We start from the raw sequence: 19281 nt of genomic DNA, 5'->3' as shown, positions 1-19281 counted from the left end.
GCATGTCAGGACGTCATTGGCTTTAGATACATCTATAATAATAATAATAATGTGAGCCTATATACGTCCCACTGCTGGGCACAGGCCTCCTCTCATGCGCGAGAGGGCTCGGGCTATAGTCCCCACGCTAGCCCAATGCGGATTGGGGACTTCACATACACCTTTGAATTTCTTCGCAGATGTATGCAGGTTTCCTCACGATGTTTTCCTTCACCGAAATGCTAGTGGTAAATATCAAATGATATTTCGTACATAAGTTCCGAAAAACTCATTGGTACGAGCCGGGGTTTGAACCCGCGACCTCCGGATTGCAAGTCGCACGCTCTTACCGCTAGGCCACCAGCGCTTGTTACATCTATACAAGCTTTTATTTGATGAACAATTACTATGATGACCAATGATCATTTGATCAATGAAACCTGAAACCAAAGACTGGTAAACTATTCCAGTTCAGCAATTCAGCAAAATTGTTGATAGATCTAATAAAACATCATTTTGTGAACGTAATATTTATTGAAATGAATAATACCATATCTTAAGAAATCAATACATATTAAGCCAAATAAAACGTACAAAAATCTGAAAATGCATGTTATGGAGTCATAATGAAAATGAATATTTCATGAAAAATCCCCAAGAATGATAATGACAATGATGTAAAATGGTTACTTCTTAAAATGAATGATTTGTCAACGATAATTCTACAATGATAAAAATGCATTAAGCTATTACATTTTCTAAAATAAAAAATGGTTCCATTAAAAAAGTTACAGAGACCATAGATAATATATGACCACCGATTATCGATTCCCTTGGTTCATCGCCGCGGCGATTCGCATCGATTTCCGATTCGATCTTCGATTGTTCAGCCAAGTCCGTTACGCGACAAAAACGGGTTCATCTTTTCTTGCCGGTTTTGTTTATGGTCTGGCGCCACTTCGCATAGAAGTCACCTGAAAAATTATATTATTTTAGGTATATATAGAGAAACGAATCGAAAACTGTAGAGAGCATAATAGACCACCGAACTATATGAAAATTAGATAAGAATAATCACTTATTCATAAATTAGACACAGTCGTAATAGACGTGTGTATTCCCCAATTTCCTGTTTCAAAATTCGACCAATAATTTGTCCTTCCCATATCCTATAGAAGTGGTCTACGCGTGCCTCCGTGAGGGACAAAACATACGCAACGCGACGCTATGATTGGTCGAATTTATTTGTTGTCCACCATAATCCATACTAATTTATGGTGGGAAATAAAAATTGCGAGACTGTGACAAGGACAAACAATAATAGCGCTTTCGCTGCTACTCCTCCTGAAAGATACATAAGACTATCCCTTTATTTATTTAAACTTTATTGCACAAAATATATACAACAATGTACAAATGGCGGACTTAATGCCAAATGGCATTCTCTACCAGTCAACCATAGGGCGAAACAGAGATACCTTCAATTGGTGCAGAGAGAGAAAATATATTGAGTGAGTTAAAAAAAGCAAACTATACTTATACATATTTATAAAATACATACTATAAATATAATAATGATGGATATTATTCGAACTCTTGCTTTAGCAAATGCTTACGTAACATCCGCTTGAAAGAAAACTTACTAGTAGCTTGTCTAATATTTAGAGGGAGTGAATTCCAAAGACGGCTAGCCTGGACGGCGAAAGAATGAGTCATGAAACCAGTACGATGAGAAGGTATGGTCAGTTTGAGAAGTCCCTTTCTGTCAGTTATCCCCACCACTCATGCCCAATCCAGTTTAATACTAGATTCATGCCGAGCAGCCTCCGGAGCAGGGATGTTGCGGATGCAGATTTTTTGACATCCGCGGATGCGGATGCGGATATTTAAAGGCTCACATCCGCGGATGCGGATGTCAAAATTAGGTACTTAGAAAACGTCAAATTACATTTTTAATATTTTTTTATTAAAAAAAACGAAACGTTTAGTATTTGAGCAAGAATATAGGTGCGTTATATTTAATAAACGGTAACTTGGCCGACTTTTCTGGATCTAGACGATTTCGTTATAGGTAATGACGAAATTACCTAGCACTTACGCCGCCGCTAAGACGTTCCTGTACCGACTTGTCCGACATGCGCATCCGCATAAGCTCCGCATTGATTTTATGCGGATGCGGATGTTGTAAATAATGCGGAAGTTCCGCGGTTGCGGATGCGGATGTTCGCAACATCCCTGCTCCGGACTGCCCAATGATTCCCTACTGCACACAAGGGTTTATAGTTTGTATAGTTTGTAGCTTTCTAATAGACCCCGAAGGCTAATCCTATTGTCTATTGTTAAGAAAAACCGCTCGTGCCACGTGCCACAACCACCTGCATAAAAAATCGGTACTTCGGTTACTGAGTGCCGGCGAGTCGAACGCTACAGAACCAGTCTAAAATGTGTCATCGAGATGCGTAACAAAGGCGCGTTATCGGAGAGCGCACCTACACTGGTTTTTTGAGCGTTGGACTAGCCCGCGCTCAGGTGCCAAATAGAATAATTAGGACCCTTTTTTGCAGGTAAGTAGCACGTGCGGTTTTACTGAACAATAGACAATAGGATTAGCCTTCGGGGTCTATTAGAAAGCTACAAACCAGGGATGTTGCGGATGCCGATTTTTTGACATCCGCGGATGCGGATGCGGATGCGGATTTTTAAAGGCTCACATCCGCGGATGCGGATGTCAAGATAGTAGCATAAACAACGTCAAATATTACATTTTAGTAATTTTTATTTCAAAAAACCGGCCAAGTGCGAGTCGGCCTCGCGTTCCAAGGGTTCCGTACATTAAGTCCCACTCACGCTTGACTGCTCATTTCTAATAAGTTTTTTGCTTAATGACTAAATTACCTAGCAGTCTAGCACTTACGCCGATGCTAAGACGTTCCTGTACCGACCTGTTCCACATCCGCATCCGCATTAAATCCGCATCGATTTTATGCGGATGCGGATGCGGATGTTGAAAATAATGCGGAAGTTCCGCGGTTGCGGATGCGGATGCGGATATTCGCAACATCCCTGCTACAAACTATACCTATGTACTGCACAGTAACGCCAGCCGCCTGCGCGGCGCCCGTCACGCTGAACTCCTTGTACTCGTCCGTGCCCGGTTGATTGCCCACCAGCAGTATCAGCAGGTTGTTGGTTTTGCCGCGGTCTGGCTCGCCCTGACCGTTCTGTTTCTCGTCTGCCGTCAGGTGGTGGCAGAACTCGAGGATTTGGATGAAGTTTGTCACGTGTGGAGGAGTCTATGGAAAAGAATTTCATTATTCAATTCAATTCAATTCAATTCAATATTTTTATTTCGAATAAAAAATCCGTATTATTGTTAGTACTTAAGGCTAAACAAAACTTATAAATCTAAGTTAGTGACAAAAAGTAGATACAAATACAAACAAACACAAAATATTAACTATATTAAAAGCGGCGTGGTGCGGCGAGCGGCGGCGCGTGCAGCCGCACCCAGCGCGCGAACAAAGGCGAGTCCCAGCGCTGCGCCAGCACGTTTAGAATACTGTTTGGGCTGTGGCGAAGACGGTTGACTAATGACGCACACCGTTTTCTAATTATTGCGTCGAAACTATCAGTGTGCGCCTCGGCAAACATAGTTGACGCGCTACAGTAACGCGGCAACCCAAACAGCACCCTAAACGCGTTATTGTATTGTACGCGCAGTGCGTTGTATGCCCGCTGCGTAAAACTGACCCACAGATTGCACGTATAGAATGTTTGGCAGTATGCTTTAAAGAGCGTTAGCTTCACTTCATTACTACAACGAGCAAATCTGCGGGCCAGCATGTTACTACGAACACACAACGCCCTGCGCTCCCTCTCTATGTCATCGTTATCTGTCATGCTTTCTGTTACCCAGTGGCCAAGGTACTTGAACTTCTGTACGACTTTTAAAGCGGTACCGCAAAGGGTAACAGGTGTCATTTTGTACGATTTTGGCCCAGCTTTAAATTGCATTACCTCGCTTTTCAAAGTATTGTACCTTAGCCCATGGGTACCTGCATACGATTCACATATCTTCACCAATCTCTGTAGTGCACCAACCGAGGGGCTCAACAGCACCATATCATCCGCGTAGCTGAGGTTATTAACACACACCCCATCCACGTGACATCCGACATAGGTACTGCTGAGCTCCTCGATTAACTCGTTCATGTATAGATTGAACAGCTTAGGTGAACTCAACCCCCCTCTTTATAATAGGCTACATGACTAATTTTTTTTATGGTATCAATCGATCGGGTTTGTTTTTAGGATCAAATGTCTATATGGGACCCATTGCATTAAAGTAACACAAAAGTCAGAAATTGTAGTCAAAGTCCGACAGTCGCACTTCACTCGCGAAACGTCCTATACAAAACGGCCAGAGGCCGTGACGTCATCGCCCACGTTGTAGTATGGACAAAACAAGAAAATTGCGTTTTTGTCGGTGAAATATTGCGTTTATGTATATAGTTGCTATACAATTTTTTTTTGGTGAAATGTAAGGAATCGAATGGTACCCTTACTTTTATCGTTTTTGGAAGTTAGAAAAAGAACTTAAATTTTGAAACTTTCAGGTCCTGTATTTTTGTAATTTTTCAATATTTTATTTTAATATCCACATTATTGTGATAAATTGCTCGTTTGCTATCTATTTTACTAGATTTTGTTATAAAATTCAACATGTGTCAACATCCCTATTGTACTTACAGAATACGGCTGGCTGTTAATTTTCTTGGGTTTATTAAGCCTGTTTTGATGAAGATTTCATTTCTGTTTTTTCATATCTTTAATGTCACTTCATTAAAGCTATGAAATAAAACAGAAATGAGAATCAAAGTGTGAGCTTTGCTCAAGCAAGGCACTCGAAACAGTCACATAAATAGTACAGTCAGCAGCAGAAGTTGCTAAGCGGGCCAGGTATTCAAAATGATCTTGACAAGACTTTATTGTTAAGAAAATAAGAGCGTGTCAAGACTGACAAGGTAATTTTGAACACCTCGCTCGCTTAGCAACTTCTGCTGCTGACTGTACCGCTACGTAAGGCCGCCTCGGACCATTGGATCGCGTCACGTTACCCTGACCAATCCCTCTTCTGAAGTCTTCCGATTCGTGAAACAACTTACCATAGTCCACTTTGTTAACTGAATTACCAGCGGTCAGTTTAATAAAATTACGGAAAGAGAAGAGTCGAAGAATGTATTGGGCCCCATACATTCCACGACTCTTTTCTTACCGCACAAACTTTATCAAGTAACTCTTAGTCGAACGAGCGAGCGAAGCGAAGTGAAGTTCTTACATTCAACTTGGAGCACACGGCTGGCTAGGGGCACGTCCCGGCATTTCGATGTTTTTAAGCTGAACTATCAGAGGATAGTTTGATACACAATAACTTAAGTAAATTTGTTCTAATTTAAATGAAATTGGGTAAACGTGTAGTTGAGGGCATTATATTTTAGTCATTAAATTATGAGCAGGCTCGATCAAGGGGTGATTGAGCTAGACGAGCTTAGAATGCTAAAAAGCTATTTGTGGTCTTTTTTGCAAGAAAGTATGGTCGAGTTTGGTATCAAATGAAAGTGCTCGGCTTACACATTTATAATATAGTTTTTAAATTTACAATTTTAAAATAACGAACGATTTTGGCGAACCGCGAGTTCTCAGTTGGGGGCGAACTACTAGTATATACTTGAAATTAGCGCACCAGTCGTAGTCATATAATTATAATAAACTAGTTGAAATGGAAGAGGCCTTTGCCAAACGGCATACAGACCAAACCGATGTTGTCTGAAATAGTTTTAATTAGTAATTTGATAAATTGTGTTCAATAATAGTTAAACTCGTAAATTGTAAAATACTTGTCTGAATAAAAGGCTATTATTATAGTTGAAATTGTACTGACCTTCTTAGGATACTTGAGTAATGGTAGCGGGCGCGATTGTCCCGGCCTCTGAGCGCGCAAGAAACGCGACCCGCTCCGTAGGGCCGCTTCGAGCCAGCGGATGGCGTCGCGCGCGCTGTGCTGTGAGCGCTTCAGGTCGTCTAGCTCTTGCAACACTGCGATAGAAAAAAAAAATTTGTCACTGACTCACTCACTGATGATCATCAAAATTCTTAGGGTACTTCCTGAAGTCTTAGGAAGCTAAAATTTGGTATGTAAGCTAGTATTAGTACACAAAAAACAAAAAAATCCTAAAACTTTGACCCCCAACCCCTTAAAACTAGGGGGTGGATGTTTGTATGAGTTCCGCAAATTTTGATGCTAGAGGTTACAAAATGTAACATGGTGTGACAGGGACAACATAATAAAACATCATCAATACTCACAGTGGTGCCAATGTGGGAGCACCATTATGTTCTCTCATTATTTACTTGGGTAATAATTGAACCATAATTTGCTTTTCAGTACATGTGTTCGTTTGTCTGTCATTTTCATTTGTCTACTCTCAATTGCTCAAAGGTTGACTGGAAGAGATCCCTTATAGGGATAAGTTCGCCTCTGTACATTGTATACTTTCTTTTAATTGTATCTTAACCTGTCTTATGTACAATAAAGTGTTTACATACATACATGACGACCGGTCTGGCCTAGTGGGTAGGGACCCTGCCTGTGAAGCCGCGGTCCTGGATTCGAATCCCAGTAAGGGCATTTATTTGTGCGATGAGCACAGATATTTGTTCCTGAGTCATGGTTGTTTTCTATGTATTTAAGTATTTGTATATTATATATATCGTTGTCTGAATACCCACAACACTAGCCTAGAGCTTACCGTGGGGCTTAGTCAATTTGTGTAAAAATGTCCTCTAATATTTATTTATTATTATTATATTATTATATACATTCTCTCCTATCATACTTACCGACAGTCGGCACCAGCAGCACGAACGACCGCGCTTTCAGCAGTTGCTTCACCTTCCGCAGATGCAGGTGCATGGCGGACGAATCCAGGGCTAGCAGCGAGGGCGCGGAGGGGCTGCGCTCAAGCTCGCGCACTTGGGCCGTCAGCCAGAGGCGCCCGAGGCGGCGGAGGAGGCCGCCGGAGCCATCCTTTATCATGGAAAACATTAATTTATTTTTGACAGTCTTACTACAGTAGAGTGTAGAGTCCGATTAGTACGACTTCGGATATAACAACCAACCGCTTATAGCGACGTAAGTATAGGCACTTGTTTGGTTTTAGTACGAGCTACTATGAAAGTTCAACCGTTTATTACGACTCCGCTTATAACGACCGATCGCTTTTAACGACGGAAATTGAATCAAGATCCGTCCGTCAAGTCCGGTTACAACGACGAGCGACGTAGTTTTTATAAATAAATAGTTGGTAAAGAGCTTACTCCGTCCCGCGCACCTAACTCCCCTCCCCCTTTTGCCTATACGCAGCAAGATGAAATAGTCATGTGACTTTTCGTAATCTTGCAAACTAAATAAAACCCAATTCCCATTATTCAATTGAGCTTAAACTTCACATACATAATTATGTACATAAGTTAGGTACAATGCAATATTTTGGTAGGTACCTTCGAGCTGATCTATGGACACAGGAGATGGCCATAGGAACTGTGTGATAAAACAACGTCAGCTGGATTAGATCTCCAAGAATTACGACTTTTTATTTTACGGGATTCGAGTAATTTGCGAATGACGAGTGAGTTGACTACGCGTACCTTGAAAAGTGTCTTCTTCTAATAAACACACAATTCTCTCCATTTAAGACAAAGTGTTGTAATACTAACGTAAATAAATATTTTAAAGGAAATGTTTCTTTTTCTTTGATTGTCGCATAAGTATTAATAAATACAAAATGACGTAATTATTTTGATTAAAAAAATATATTAAAATTGGCAGTTCGTTTTGTACGACGTCCGGTTAGTACGACGTAATATCAGCGGTCCCATGGGCGTCGTTATAACCGGACTCTACTGTATAACAATAAGGCTCGTATAATTATAGAGAAGACTCTCAATAATCACTCACAAAACTTCTAGTTAAGATCATGTACTGATGAGACAATATCTTGTAGCTAAAATGAAAAAAAAAAAATTATACTTACATGGGGTGTCTTTGAATTGTGCCATTCTCTACTTTTCTTGTGATTTATTTTAGTATTCAATTTCGGTGCTGAAATCTTCTTGAAATAGAATATCTTCATGGATCTGTTAAATCTTATTCTAGGGACAATTTTAGCAATTTGATTGCCAAAGTCAATAAAATTCAGGATCCTTATTACGTTTTCTTCGTACACTGATGGTTGGTACTTGTTTAATATCTGCCATTCTGCAGCATCTTTGTCAAATTTACAGATGTTAGTGCCCCGTAAATTTAGGTCTTCTGGTAGGGGTATCTTCTTGTATTCCAATTTTAATTTCATAGCAATATGTTTGGCATAAGCTAAGATTTTCAGATTGCCAGGAACTTCATTGCTTTTGGGATAAAAGTAGAATGTGAAAATGTTTAGCAGATCAACAACACATTGGAAGAGTGACTCACCGCTGTCTCCACAGGATAGGATCAACTCTTTTTCTAAGAGCACCCAGTCTAGTAAGAGCTTGATGCTTGGCAAATAGTTATCACCCATTAAGAAATCTTGAATTTCTTCTTCTTTCAATTCAATGTCTTGTTTTTTAGGGTTATTCTTTCGAATGTGATCTGTACCATTTACTTTAGAAATGGGAGCATTGGCATCTTCAATTGGCTTAGGAGATTTATCCACATCTCCATTTAGGTTTTCTACTGTTTCCTCTTCATCAGAATCCTCAATTATGGAATCCTCACTTCTAGATTCATCATCGGATTTGTATGTTGAATCTGATATATCATTATCATCATCAGAGCAAGCATCATCTGAAGTCATGCCGCTAGTTTCACTATCTGAACCACTCAAATCTGAACTCTCAGAGGAATCAACCCTTCTCCTGCGTCTGCGTTTAGTCTTTTTAAGATTTGGCTTACTGTCACCATTTTCTAACTTTTTATTATCTCCATCTGATATTTCTTTTGCATCTTCAGTTTCAGTCTGTGGTGGTGTTTTCTCCTTATTGATAATGGTATCTTCTATTACTTCAGATTCATTTGTGTTATTAGCTTGAATGTCTGATTTTTCAGATTCCACATAATTTGTTGATATAGATCTGACTCTATATTTTCGAGCAGGATTTTTAAAACCCAGTTCTTCCATTTGCTTAAGCAATTTCTGTAACAGCTGGGATAGTAATGCAAGTGTGAATGCTTTGCCTGCAAATGCTTTTTGTTCATCTATTTCCATCATTTTTGATACTGTAAACAGGCAAATCTGTACCATTTTATGGACTAGATTGCCATTTAAATAGGATGGAGTAGTGCTTTCTTCTTCAACAGCCTGTGTATACTCAGTATAATTCTTATTCATGTCAGGAAATGGAGATTTTGCAAACTCCATTGCTATTCTCAGATCTTGGGCTATTTTGTTACATCTCTGTGGCACATTAGTGTCATTTCTGCTAAAATACCATATGTCAATTAGCGATAGAAAGTTTGCAACTGTGTTTTGTATGTGTTCTGCTTGTGTGTAAGTTTCAGCATCATTTAAATTTTCGCAATATTGTGTTTGTTTTTCTAGAATCTTTACCAAGTTACCAGTAGCACCTTCAAACGGTGTGGTGCAGCTAAGGCAATGGATGTAATAGCAAACAGAGTCTAAGTTGTAATTTTTATCAAGATACAGATTGCCTAGTTGGTTAAATGGCATTCCGGAGCACATGTCAATATGAGCAGCTTGGAGGTAATAGCGAGCTGCTGTAGAAGGCTCATAGTTTTGGAATATTTCCACTTGATACCGACTCAAGTCGCCAAGGTAAATCAAGCATTGATAAATTACAGAGCGCCCAAGCTGAACCTCTTCTTCACTAAGTTGGGTTTCACTCTCTGACTCTCCATCCTCGAGCATGAGCTCATAGTCCAATTCTCCGGGAAAAATTTTAGTTATAGCTTGCATCCTGTTCAAGATGTGATGAAAATGACCTATTCCACACCCAATATGAGTAAACAGAAAATTATCTATAGCAGTATCCGATTCCGCATATTTCCTTGCTGCTGATACAGTTTCATAGTATCCCTTCCTCCATAGAAGCTCAAGGGATTTCTTGCCATAGTTTGATAGATCGAGAAAGAGCAATTTTTCGCAATTGTCTCTGAGTTTTTGACGAAGAATTTCTATTTTGCTGGAAAATAGGTCGATTATAGAGTGGCTGGCCGCTGACGCCTCGTCGACACGTCTAGCGGCGTCACTCACATACCTAGAACAGAAATGTAATGATACTAATGATTAAGTATACATTCCCTCAACTCGCACAAGACCCGTGTTAGGAAACCTTGTTTACAATCACATCACAGCTGTCACCTTTGACCTTTCACTTTACAAAAAAAGTTAGATACTCAATGGCACCACGGTAATGAATAATATCTAGTTAATACACTGCAAGAACTTACCGATATAGCTTTTTGGCTTTTTCATTGCGTTCAGCAACTTTAGCCTCTAAAATATCGCTACATCCTGTCTGCATCCTCAAGTCATTTTATAAACTTGTCAAGGTGTTGATTGTAAAAACTGTTTCTTGTTCCCAAGGGTGAAATTGTTCACCAATTTGAATAATCCAGGTCATTTCCCTACAATCATGGTTTTCCTTTTTTTTCTTTTACGTAAAATTTAATTTTGCTTTGACAATCAGCCTCCATAAGCATGGTTGGTGATAAGAGACACAGATAATAACAAAAAAGAAAAATACTTGTACCATAAACTAAAGGCCGCTATACATTGACATTAGTTCTTTTAAGGGCTTATTACATTACAACCATTATCCATCATCTATCCAACCATGCATCCAACATTGGGCCCGGCGCGAATATCCTCGTTAGTCCATAGGAGCTGTGAAGCCGTAAAGCCGGCTTCCCACGGCCCGTTTTTTCACAGATCGACCGCGCCTCTACAGGCCGAAGATCGTGGGAACGGTCGCATTCGACGAGGCCAGATTCTACAGACCGATAGATCATGGGAACGGTCGCATCCGACGAGGCCTGTGCGCTGTCCCAGGTGAAATGAACCGACGCAGACGCGCCCCTACAGGCACCGTCGCGCCGCGCCGCGACGCGCCTTTGAAGTTACCGACCCCCGACGGATCGGACGGGTGACGACAGGCCTCGTCGAATGCGACCGTTCCCACGATCTGTCGGCCTGTAGAGGCGCGGTCAGATCTGTGAAAAAACGGGCCGTGGGAAGCCGGCTTAATCAACCGCACAGGCATCCACAGGCGTGGCGCGATCCGGCCTGGCCTGTAATAAACACGGGCCGTGGGAAGCCGGCTTAACACATTACCGCACCGTTCAAGGTCATGGTACGCCGCACCCATAAGTGAGAACGAGTAAAAGATAGTAATATCTCTATCGATCGGTGCGATAGTGTGTTACGACTTAAAAAAAATATGTTCCCTATTATCATCATACCTTAACCAATCATAAACCCTAATAGTACTTTGGGTAGCAATGGTAACGTTGGTTGGTGGATAGTTACCGCGCAAGACATTCTATTGGTCAAAGTAGTAGTATGGTCAGTCTGTTTGACAATGACAACTAATATGTCAAGATTGGTCAACCGTCAACCAACAGAAATCATTCTCTTGGCCGACGTTTTTTTACAGAAGTATTATTAATTTTATTTTTAGGCAATATTTATTAGAAAAATAATGTGCTAAGATGGCTGGTTTTGATTACACTGGTTACAACAGGCCGTATGGGTTGGATCCCAACAGAGAAAGCAATGATTTGTACGATTCCCGCTACCAGCAAATATACGGATATCACACACCTATGACTGAAGAATACCAGGGTCCACCTCTTGTTATGGATGATAATTCTGAAGAAGGTATCCTTTATAGCTTCTTATAATTAAATTTTGTACAAACTCGTATTTATTTTCACAAGTGTTTACTTTTAAGCGTACAGTATGTTCTGTATTTACAGACCGCTGATATTTTGCTTCACAAAAGAGTTTTCCACAATAATATTTGTTTCCGAAATAATGTTTTCATGGCCTCCTTTCTCCAAAATATAAATTCAATGATATTTAGGGCACAAGATCACTGCTTTGAGCTTAATTTATTTGTAACCAGTCCTTAGTCATTATCTATTTAATGTCTAACTTGTGCTATGTGCCTAACTTGTATAAATCTAACTCAAATGATCCCTTTTTATTCGGGGGAGGTTAACTGTTTTTTTAAGCTATGTTTGACTCTATGGTGGACTGATAAATGTATGCCATGAGGTGTTAAGTCCGCTTTTTGTTCCTCTTGTTATGAGTAATAAAGTGCTAATAAATAAGTATGTACATGTTACATCTTACATAACATTATATTTTATTTCAGACAACAATGCATATGTTACAACAGCAATTAGTGTTGCCAGTCTAATCACTGAGAATCTCCTCAGCCATCCATTTATTGTGTTAAGAAGGCAATGCCAGGTATGTGTAGCAGGGATGTTGCGAATATCCGCATCCGCATCCGCGGAACTTCCGCATTATTTTCAACATACGCATCTGCATAAAATCGATGTGTAGTTTAATGCGGATGCGGATGTGGAACAGGTCGGTACAGGAACGTCTTAGCATCGGCGTAAGTGCTAGACTGCTAGGTAATTTAGTCATTAGCCAAAAAATCCTATTAGAAATGAGCAGTCAAGCGTGAATGGGACTTAATGTACAGAACCCTTGGAACGCGAGTCCGACTCGCACTTGGCCGTTTTTTAAAAATAAAAATGACTAAAATGTAATATTTGACGTTTTTTATGTACCTACCTTGACATCCGCATCCGCGGATGTGAGCCTTTAAAAATCCGCATCCACGGATGTCAAAAAATCGGCATCCGCAACATCCCTGATGTATAGAATTATTAGATTTAGAACTAAGAACATTATCAAGTGAGCTGCCTTAATGAGTCAAGTTTTAAAATATCATGGGTTTAAAAAAAGTTTGATAATCAAAAATGCATCACCAAAGCCATATTCACTATAAACATTTTGCTAAGGAACACGGTTTTAGAAACAGAAATCCACGTGTTTCTGCAACACAGAAACAGTTGTGGTAAACACTATTGTTTATCGCCAAGTTCATTGTATCTCAGACCATCCACACTAACCTGAAACACTGTTTCTGTAAACAGTGTTTCAGAAAAAGTGTTAGGCACTTCTGCTGCTGACTGTACCGTTTAAGAATCGTAACTTTAACAAAAAAAAATTGTAGTTTTAAACTCAATCAAAGAGGCTAATTTAATAAAAAACTTAAAAAGAGCTTAAGATTGTATAATTTAGTTACCTACATTATTATAACACTGTAAAAATTATATGCATGCTATAAAAATAAATTATTACCAACAGGTTCACAATAACCTCCGCAACTACCATATAGTACCTTACACATTAATGCCGGTTGTGGTGCGGCTGCATCGGCGACAGGACTTCACGACACTGTGGAAGGGCATCGGCTCAACTTGCATTGTCAAGGGGCTCAACTTAGCTGTGGAAGATGTGGTGGCTAAAGCAACAGGGTGGCCCAAGTTAGTACATAGTAATTATAATGGCTGAACAATTGAGTCTTGGGGTTTTATGTTTAGGTAACTACTTTCTTTTAAAATCCATATGGAACATGGATCATAGACTATGGATTTAATTGTTACAATCCAAACAAACTAAGAAACTGTACTATCAATTTTTTTGATGTGAAAACTTCTTTAGCGGCGCTGTGCACTTTTTGAGGTGGGGGAAAAGTGTTAAACTCGCGACAGGTCACGTGACCGTAAGACGGACACGTGACCTGATCGAAAAACTGTTACGACATTGAGTTTCTCTTTATTGATTTAAATGCCGTCTAGTGAGTTTCCCTCTTACTGGTAATAATATAACTCGAGTACTAACAGTGCTTAGGGGCTTCAAGTAATGCGACGAAATAACGCTAGATGGCGTTAACCTCAATTATACATAGTGCTGCAGACATTTTGCACTAGTCATTGAGTTTTCACTTCTGCCAGCACTAGTGCAACCGGTTTTTTTTTACAATTTAGGCAAATAATCACGCAAGCTGTACAGTCATAGTCATTTTAAATTTGGCATGTATAAAATCTTTTATACTACTGGTTCTGTTTTCTATTAATTTTATGTTTTTGCAGGGAAGTTTCAAAGTGCAATTCAGTATTGCAGTTCCTCCAACATGTGACTCTAAAATGGTAATTATTAATTTTGGTATTTACTTTATTGTATTGCTTTAATGCAGATTTACGTATTTTCGCAACTATTGCCTTAACTCCCTACTCTAGAACAAAATCAGCTTCTTTATGGTTTCTTTACGCCTGCAGAAAAATTACTTTTCTATTTTCGAACTCCAACTAACCATTTCTGTTTTCAGCATAAGCCTAGCCATCATCACGCCATTCTACTCAGCGAGCCTGGTCGAAACAGTTCAAAGCGACATAGCCAGTGACAAGCCAGCTCTCCTCGATGTGTTCAGAGAGGGGTTCCTGCGTATACTGGAGTGGGGAACACCTAGCAGAGGCAGAATGCTCCCTATATGGGCCATAGTCGGGCCGACGGCTGCTTTTGGAGTTACGAAGTATTTGGCTCAGTAAGTTTTGAGATATAACTGTATATTACAATTCAAAGAGCAAAGGCCGAATTATAGAGGGGTACGCCAAGATTGAGCCGAATTTTGTCTTTATAAATAGGCCATAGTGGAGCCTACAACTGCCTTTGGTGTAACATTGTACTGAGTTTAGTCATTTTATATATGTGTATTGTGTGTGGTCTTCCAAGAGGAGGAGGTTCTAAATGAAGTACCGTCACGCTCCGCGATTGTTACGTCATTCAGGGTTCTAGCTAAATTGGACATTTCATATCGTAAGTATCGAACAACCAACTTAGCTAGGACCCTGAACGGCGTAACAATCCCGTGTGCTGACTGTACATCCATACTTGGTAAGTCTTCCACTGCAGATTGGGATTCCCCCTGACGTGTAAGGGTTTAGGTCCTTTGTCAGAATCACGGGGGGACTTGTTGCGTCACGTGTTGCCGTTTACCGTCCAGGTTTTTTTTACCTTTAAAGTCATGTCCATAATCCATTTTTTCCTATGGTAACCCTAATTGCAGATAATCGGTCTGCCTCAAGAATCTCCACAACTAGTTGAACTAGTCATATACTTCCCCAATGGTTCCTTCTATACTTGACCAGATCACACCACATCCACATTGTCTTCTTCGGGTTATAGGTTTTTAAACATTTTTTACTGTTTCAGCGTGTCGTTAAAAAGCATAACGGTCCGTATCCTTCGCTTCCAACAGCGCCATCGCCACGAGCTTAGCGACTCGTACAATGTTAACTACAAACAGTCGCAGAACCCGCTGATTGAGGATATCAACTTGAGGGCCAACATATTCTCCTTCATTACCATGGAGATACTGTTCTATCCCGTGGAGACGATTATACACAGGCTTCATATACAGGTATTATTCAGTAGATAACTTATGAAATATATTATATGGTCCACTAAAATTATATATTTAAAATATTTCCATCTAACCACAGCTGAATAAGAATGAGCTCCCTGCCGAGGTTTTCTTGAGTGACTACAGTATGGGTTTCCAAAACCAGAGGGTACAGGTTTTTAAAGGGTCGGCAACGCGCATATGCGCCGTAATTATGCCACAGGTCAAAAAAAACTGAAGGGAAATGTTCTTCCACCCAACCCAGAATTGTCGTAGACGAACTGAAACGTTCCAATAATCAGTCAGATATTTTTAAACTCTAACCTACCAATTATGTTTTAGGGTACCAGAACAATAATCGACAATCTCGACACGGGTACTTCCGTGACACCGATCCTGACCGGCTACGAAGGCTTCATGGATTGCTATAACACCACAATAGCCAAGGAAGGCTTGTCGGGACTCTACAAAGGGTTTGGAGCCCTCATACTGCAGCTGGCGGCCCATTTGGCCATAATCAAATTGACAACCTTGGTTGTGTCAGAAGTGTCCAACCTTCTCAAACCTGCCAAGACTCCCACAAGTGAAGATTCTGCTCCCTCCCAGCAAAAGTACCTGTTTAACTAGAGATTTTAGATCAATTTCGGGATTTGTTTTAAGAGTAATATGCAGAAATTACCTCTGTATGCAAATTAATCAATTTTTATATATGGATTGACAAACTGTCTGTCATTGTTACTGTGGAGATAGTTGAGAAAAAGGGTGTACAGACTATTAACTTGGTAAGGTGAAAACAGGCTTATAATTGTTACAAATGTTCTTTAATGAAAGTAAATTGGCAATGAAAAATACCAGTGGTTGGCATATCTTTTTTAGGGAAGTCGGAGAGCTGCATCCTTAAAAAAATGTGATAGGTGTCAACAATGGTTGGAGTACTGACAATAGGGTAATGTCATGTAGGGCTACCATGGACAAAATTCTGTGGACATAAGTTCAAAAACCCAGAAAAAACATGGGTGGGCAGCCCTAGTTTAATGTTACACCTTAAAGTCTATTTTTTTATTCCGTAGACTGAAATGACAGTTAATTGTATGAACATGAAATGTCATTTCATACTATTAACTGTCATTTCAGTCTACCGAATAAAAAAATAGACTTTAGTTACAAAGAGTGACATAAGAGTTGGCTCATGGCCAGAAATTTCTAAAAGTAGTTTATTGAACCCATATTAAATTCTGCAATTCAACGACAAACTAGGGACAATAAAGTCATTTCTACATACAGATAATTCCATAATTTTAGTTGCATGTTGTTTTGTTTGGGACACTATTGATACCTGATACTACCAAAGCAGAGTCAAATATCTTAACACATTCAGAGCCGAAAACCCGACTATCTGGTATTTTATTTTGTTCCCAGGCCGGACAACCCGATAGTTAGGATTGTGGTACTACAGCTCAATATGACGAAATTTTGGTGGCCTGGCGCGGATGTCTTGTTTGGCTGGTTGGCAATGAATGTGTTAACATGAAATTCATCACATGGGGCATTCCAGAAAAGTGTTGGATATGTGGCACAATTTTTTAAACACTTCTGATGAAGCTATTTGGGATGACAATTAGATAACTTAGCCTTAAATTCAATGGTATATTATCCTCCTAAGGCCCAACGAAAAATTAAGTATGTAGTCAGTACGACCCGTAGTCCTACCAGTAGTACTATTGTTTTATACTCATTCAGACCCAAGTACTTAAAAGACTTTTTTTAATGTTATTGTACTTATATTATACAGCAATTTGTACAGCACGTTGATTTTTTTTTACGAACTTGTTAAAGGGCTCAAAGACAACAAAACAGTCCTTTAGAAGTTCGTACACTCTAATTTCGATAAGTGCAAAATTTGAAATGGGTTTTCTATTAAGTCCTACTGGTAGGACCGTGGTACGCTATGACTACACAATTGTTGTAGGAGCTGGGTCTGAATAAGAAAGTTAATAAGTACTATGGGTAGGACCTTGGGCCTTAGGAGGTTATACAGACTTGCAGGGTAAGGTAGCTGCCCTAAGCGTCACATCCCTGACAAAGTACTTTTTGTGGAATGCCCCACATATAAAATTATACAGCATGAAAATCTTTGAATATGTGTTTAGGAATTTTAAGGGCCAAGACCTTTTCATTGTCAAATTGCTGATTGCAACTATCTAATCATAATTATTATATCTGACTAGGCACAAGAAACTTTTCTCATGATCCTAAAATCCATTATAACATTGTCAGGTCCTTTCAGATGATGTATAGTCAATGTTTGTTTTTGTTTATGTTTTTCTACAGTAGATAGTTAAGTAAAATGCTTATAGTTCAAAACTGTAAAAAGTTTTAATCATAAAACCAAGTTGGAAAAAAGAGATTCAATAAACAATTTGTTGCTATTTTATGTTTTTTATTTTCTAAAACTATTTATCCTATGATGGTATTGTTTAGTGGGTCAAAACATATCTGCCTTTTAATAACCTCCGCATAATGATCCTTCTGCCTGTTGGTGTGGCCATCCTGGCTTTCCAGCCATGTCGACGGACTCTTTTCACTTCGTTGGGCCGTGGGAAATAACAGCGAACATTTGTTCTAATTGATTGTAATGAAAAGCTCTCTGGCTTGACTAAGCTAGTGCTTGGGGTTACTTGACTGATCGTGTGCAGCCCTTGCTTTAGAAACCTGAAAGTGTTTGTTATTAGGTTATTAGATTCATTTGCAATGAATGCGCACCATTGCATATTTAAAATTTAGTTGAACTTACCGCAAAGGTTGTAACACTGCTGACAATAAACCCGACATAATAAATTGCCTCTTATTAGAACCTATAGGTTAGTTTAAATTGTACTAGCAGTGTTGCCAGGGCTCTGGAGTCATAAGTTACGTTTCGTTTCCCTAAAAGTCACGTTTTTGCTGCTTAAGTCACATTTTTATTGTATGATTTGGTAAATCGATTTAGTTAGAAAAAATCAAAAAATAATATTTTTCACAAAAAATCTACTAACCTTATATGATTTTTCTTTATATTTAATGCTATTTGTGATCGATTTCATGAATTGTAAGTTCCTTTTTTTTCTTGAATTTTTTCTTGTTGAAAACGAAAAAAAAAATTACTATAATAAGTTATTATAAAGTCAGTCAAATAACTTTGTCAGTAGAAGAGGGCGCGAAATTAAAATTTTCTATGGGAAGATATAGACCCGTCGCGCCTACATTTTTTAAATTTGACGCTTTTTTCTACTTCCTAATGAAATGGCTTGACAGACTATAGTATAGGCCTGTCCAGACGAGGACAATTTTTCGCCGGTCTGATTGAATTGTCCGATTGGGTCGGGACGTGCGGACGCAAACGCCAATTTGGCTCGCCGATTATGACCGATACTACCGATACAATGGGGTGCGGACGCAAGAATACCAATTTGTGACGCTAGTTTTCGCGGTTAGGGGCATTTTTAGGGTTCCGTACCTCAAAAGGAAAACACGGAACCCTAATACGATCACTCGTGCGTCTGTCTGTCTGTCCGTCCGTCTGTCATAGCCTATTTTCTCCGAAACTACTGGACCAATTAAGTTGAAATTTGGCACACATGTAAATTTGTGACCCAAAAATGGACGTGTAACGTAAATAAATATGGAGACCACTTTTGGGGTAAATGAGAAAATTAAAAAATAAAGTTTTTCAAACTATATCGTGTTACATATCAAATGAAAGAGCTCATTGTAAGAATC

General features: G+C 39.4%; 4 protein-coding genes across 4 annotated transcripts; 1 reads left to right on the top strand and 3 right to left on the bottom strand.

The window, feature by feature from the left end:
* Positions 1–493: 493 nt before the first annotated feature.
* Positions 494–10772, bottom strand: LOC134656395 (nonsense-mediated mRNA decay factor SMG5). The gene is made up of 6 exons (XM_063511917.1): positions 10487–10772; positions 8073–10293; positions 6880–7066; positions 5921–6075; positions 3059–3272; positions 494–953 (listed from the first exon to the last, which is right to left on the bottom strand). Exons 1-6 carry the CDS (start codon positions 10558–10560, stop codon positions 898–900), a joined length of 2907 nt encoding a protein of 968 aa, XP_063367987.1. The 5' UTR covers positions 10561–10772; the 3' UTR covers positions 494–897.
* LOC134656240 (uncharacterized) lies at positions 3415–4221 on the bottom strand. Its single transcript, XM_063511742.1, has one exon. It carries the CDS (start codon positions 4189–4191, stop codon positions 3442–3444), a length of 750 nt encoding a protein of 249 aa, XP_063367812.1. The 5' UTR covers positions 4192–4221; the 3' UTR covers positions 3415–3441.
* Positions 10773–11659: 887 nt separating the features above from the next.
* LOC134656401 (mitochondrial outer membrane protein SLC25A46-like) lies at positions 11660–16236 on the top strand. The gene is made up of 7 exons (XM_063511929.1): positions 11660–11915; positions 12415–12512; positions 13425–13603; positions 14213–14269; positions 14449–14664; positions 15333–15540; positions 15865–16236. The coding sequence occupies exons 1-7, from the start codon at positions 11747–11749 to the stop codon at positions 16147–16149; spliced, it is 1212 nt and encodes a 403-aa protein (XP_063367999.1). The 5' UTR covers positions 11660–11746; the 3' UTR covers positions 16150–16236.
* Positions 16237–17941: 1705 nt separating this feature from the next.
* On the bottom strand, positions 17942–18403 carry LOC134656639 (large ribosomal subunit protein bL34m). The gene is made up of 2 exons (XM_063512196.1): positions 18317–18403; positions 17942–18234 (listed from the first exon to the last, which is right to left on the bottom strand). Exons 1-2 carry the CDS (start codon positions 18352–18354, stop codon positions 18000–18002), a joined length of 273 nt encoding a protein of 90 aa, XP_063368266.1. The 5' UTR covers positions 18355–18403; the 3' UTR covers positions 17942–17999.
* Between the last annotated feature and the right edge of the window lie 878 nt (positions 18404–19281).

This window comes from Cydia amplana, chromosome 18 (genome assembly GCF_948474715.1).
Source record: "Cydia amplana chromosome 18, ilCydAmpl1.1, whole genome shotgun sequence".
Taxonomy (NCBI): Eukaryota; Metazoa; Arthropoda; class Insecta; order Lepidoptera; family Tortricidae; genus Cydia; species Cydia amplana.
This window is presented reverse-complemented; position numbering and strand designations above follow the sequence as displayed.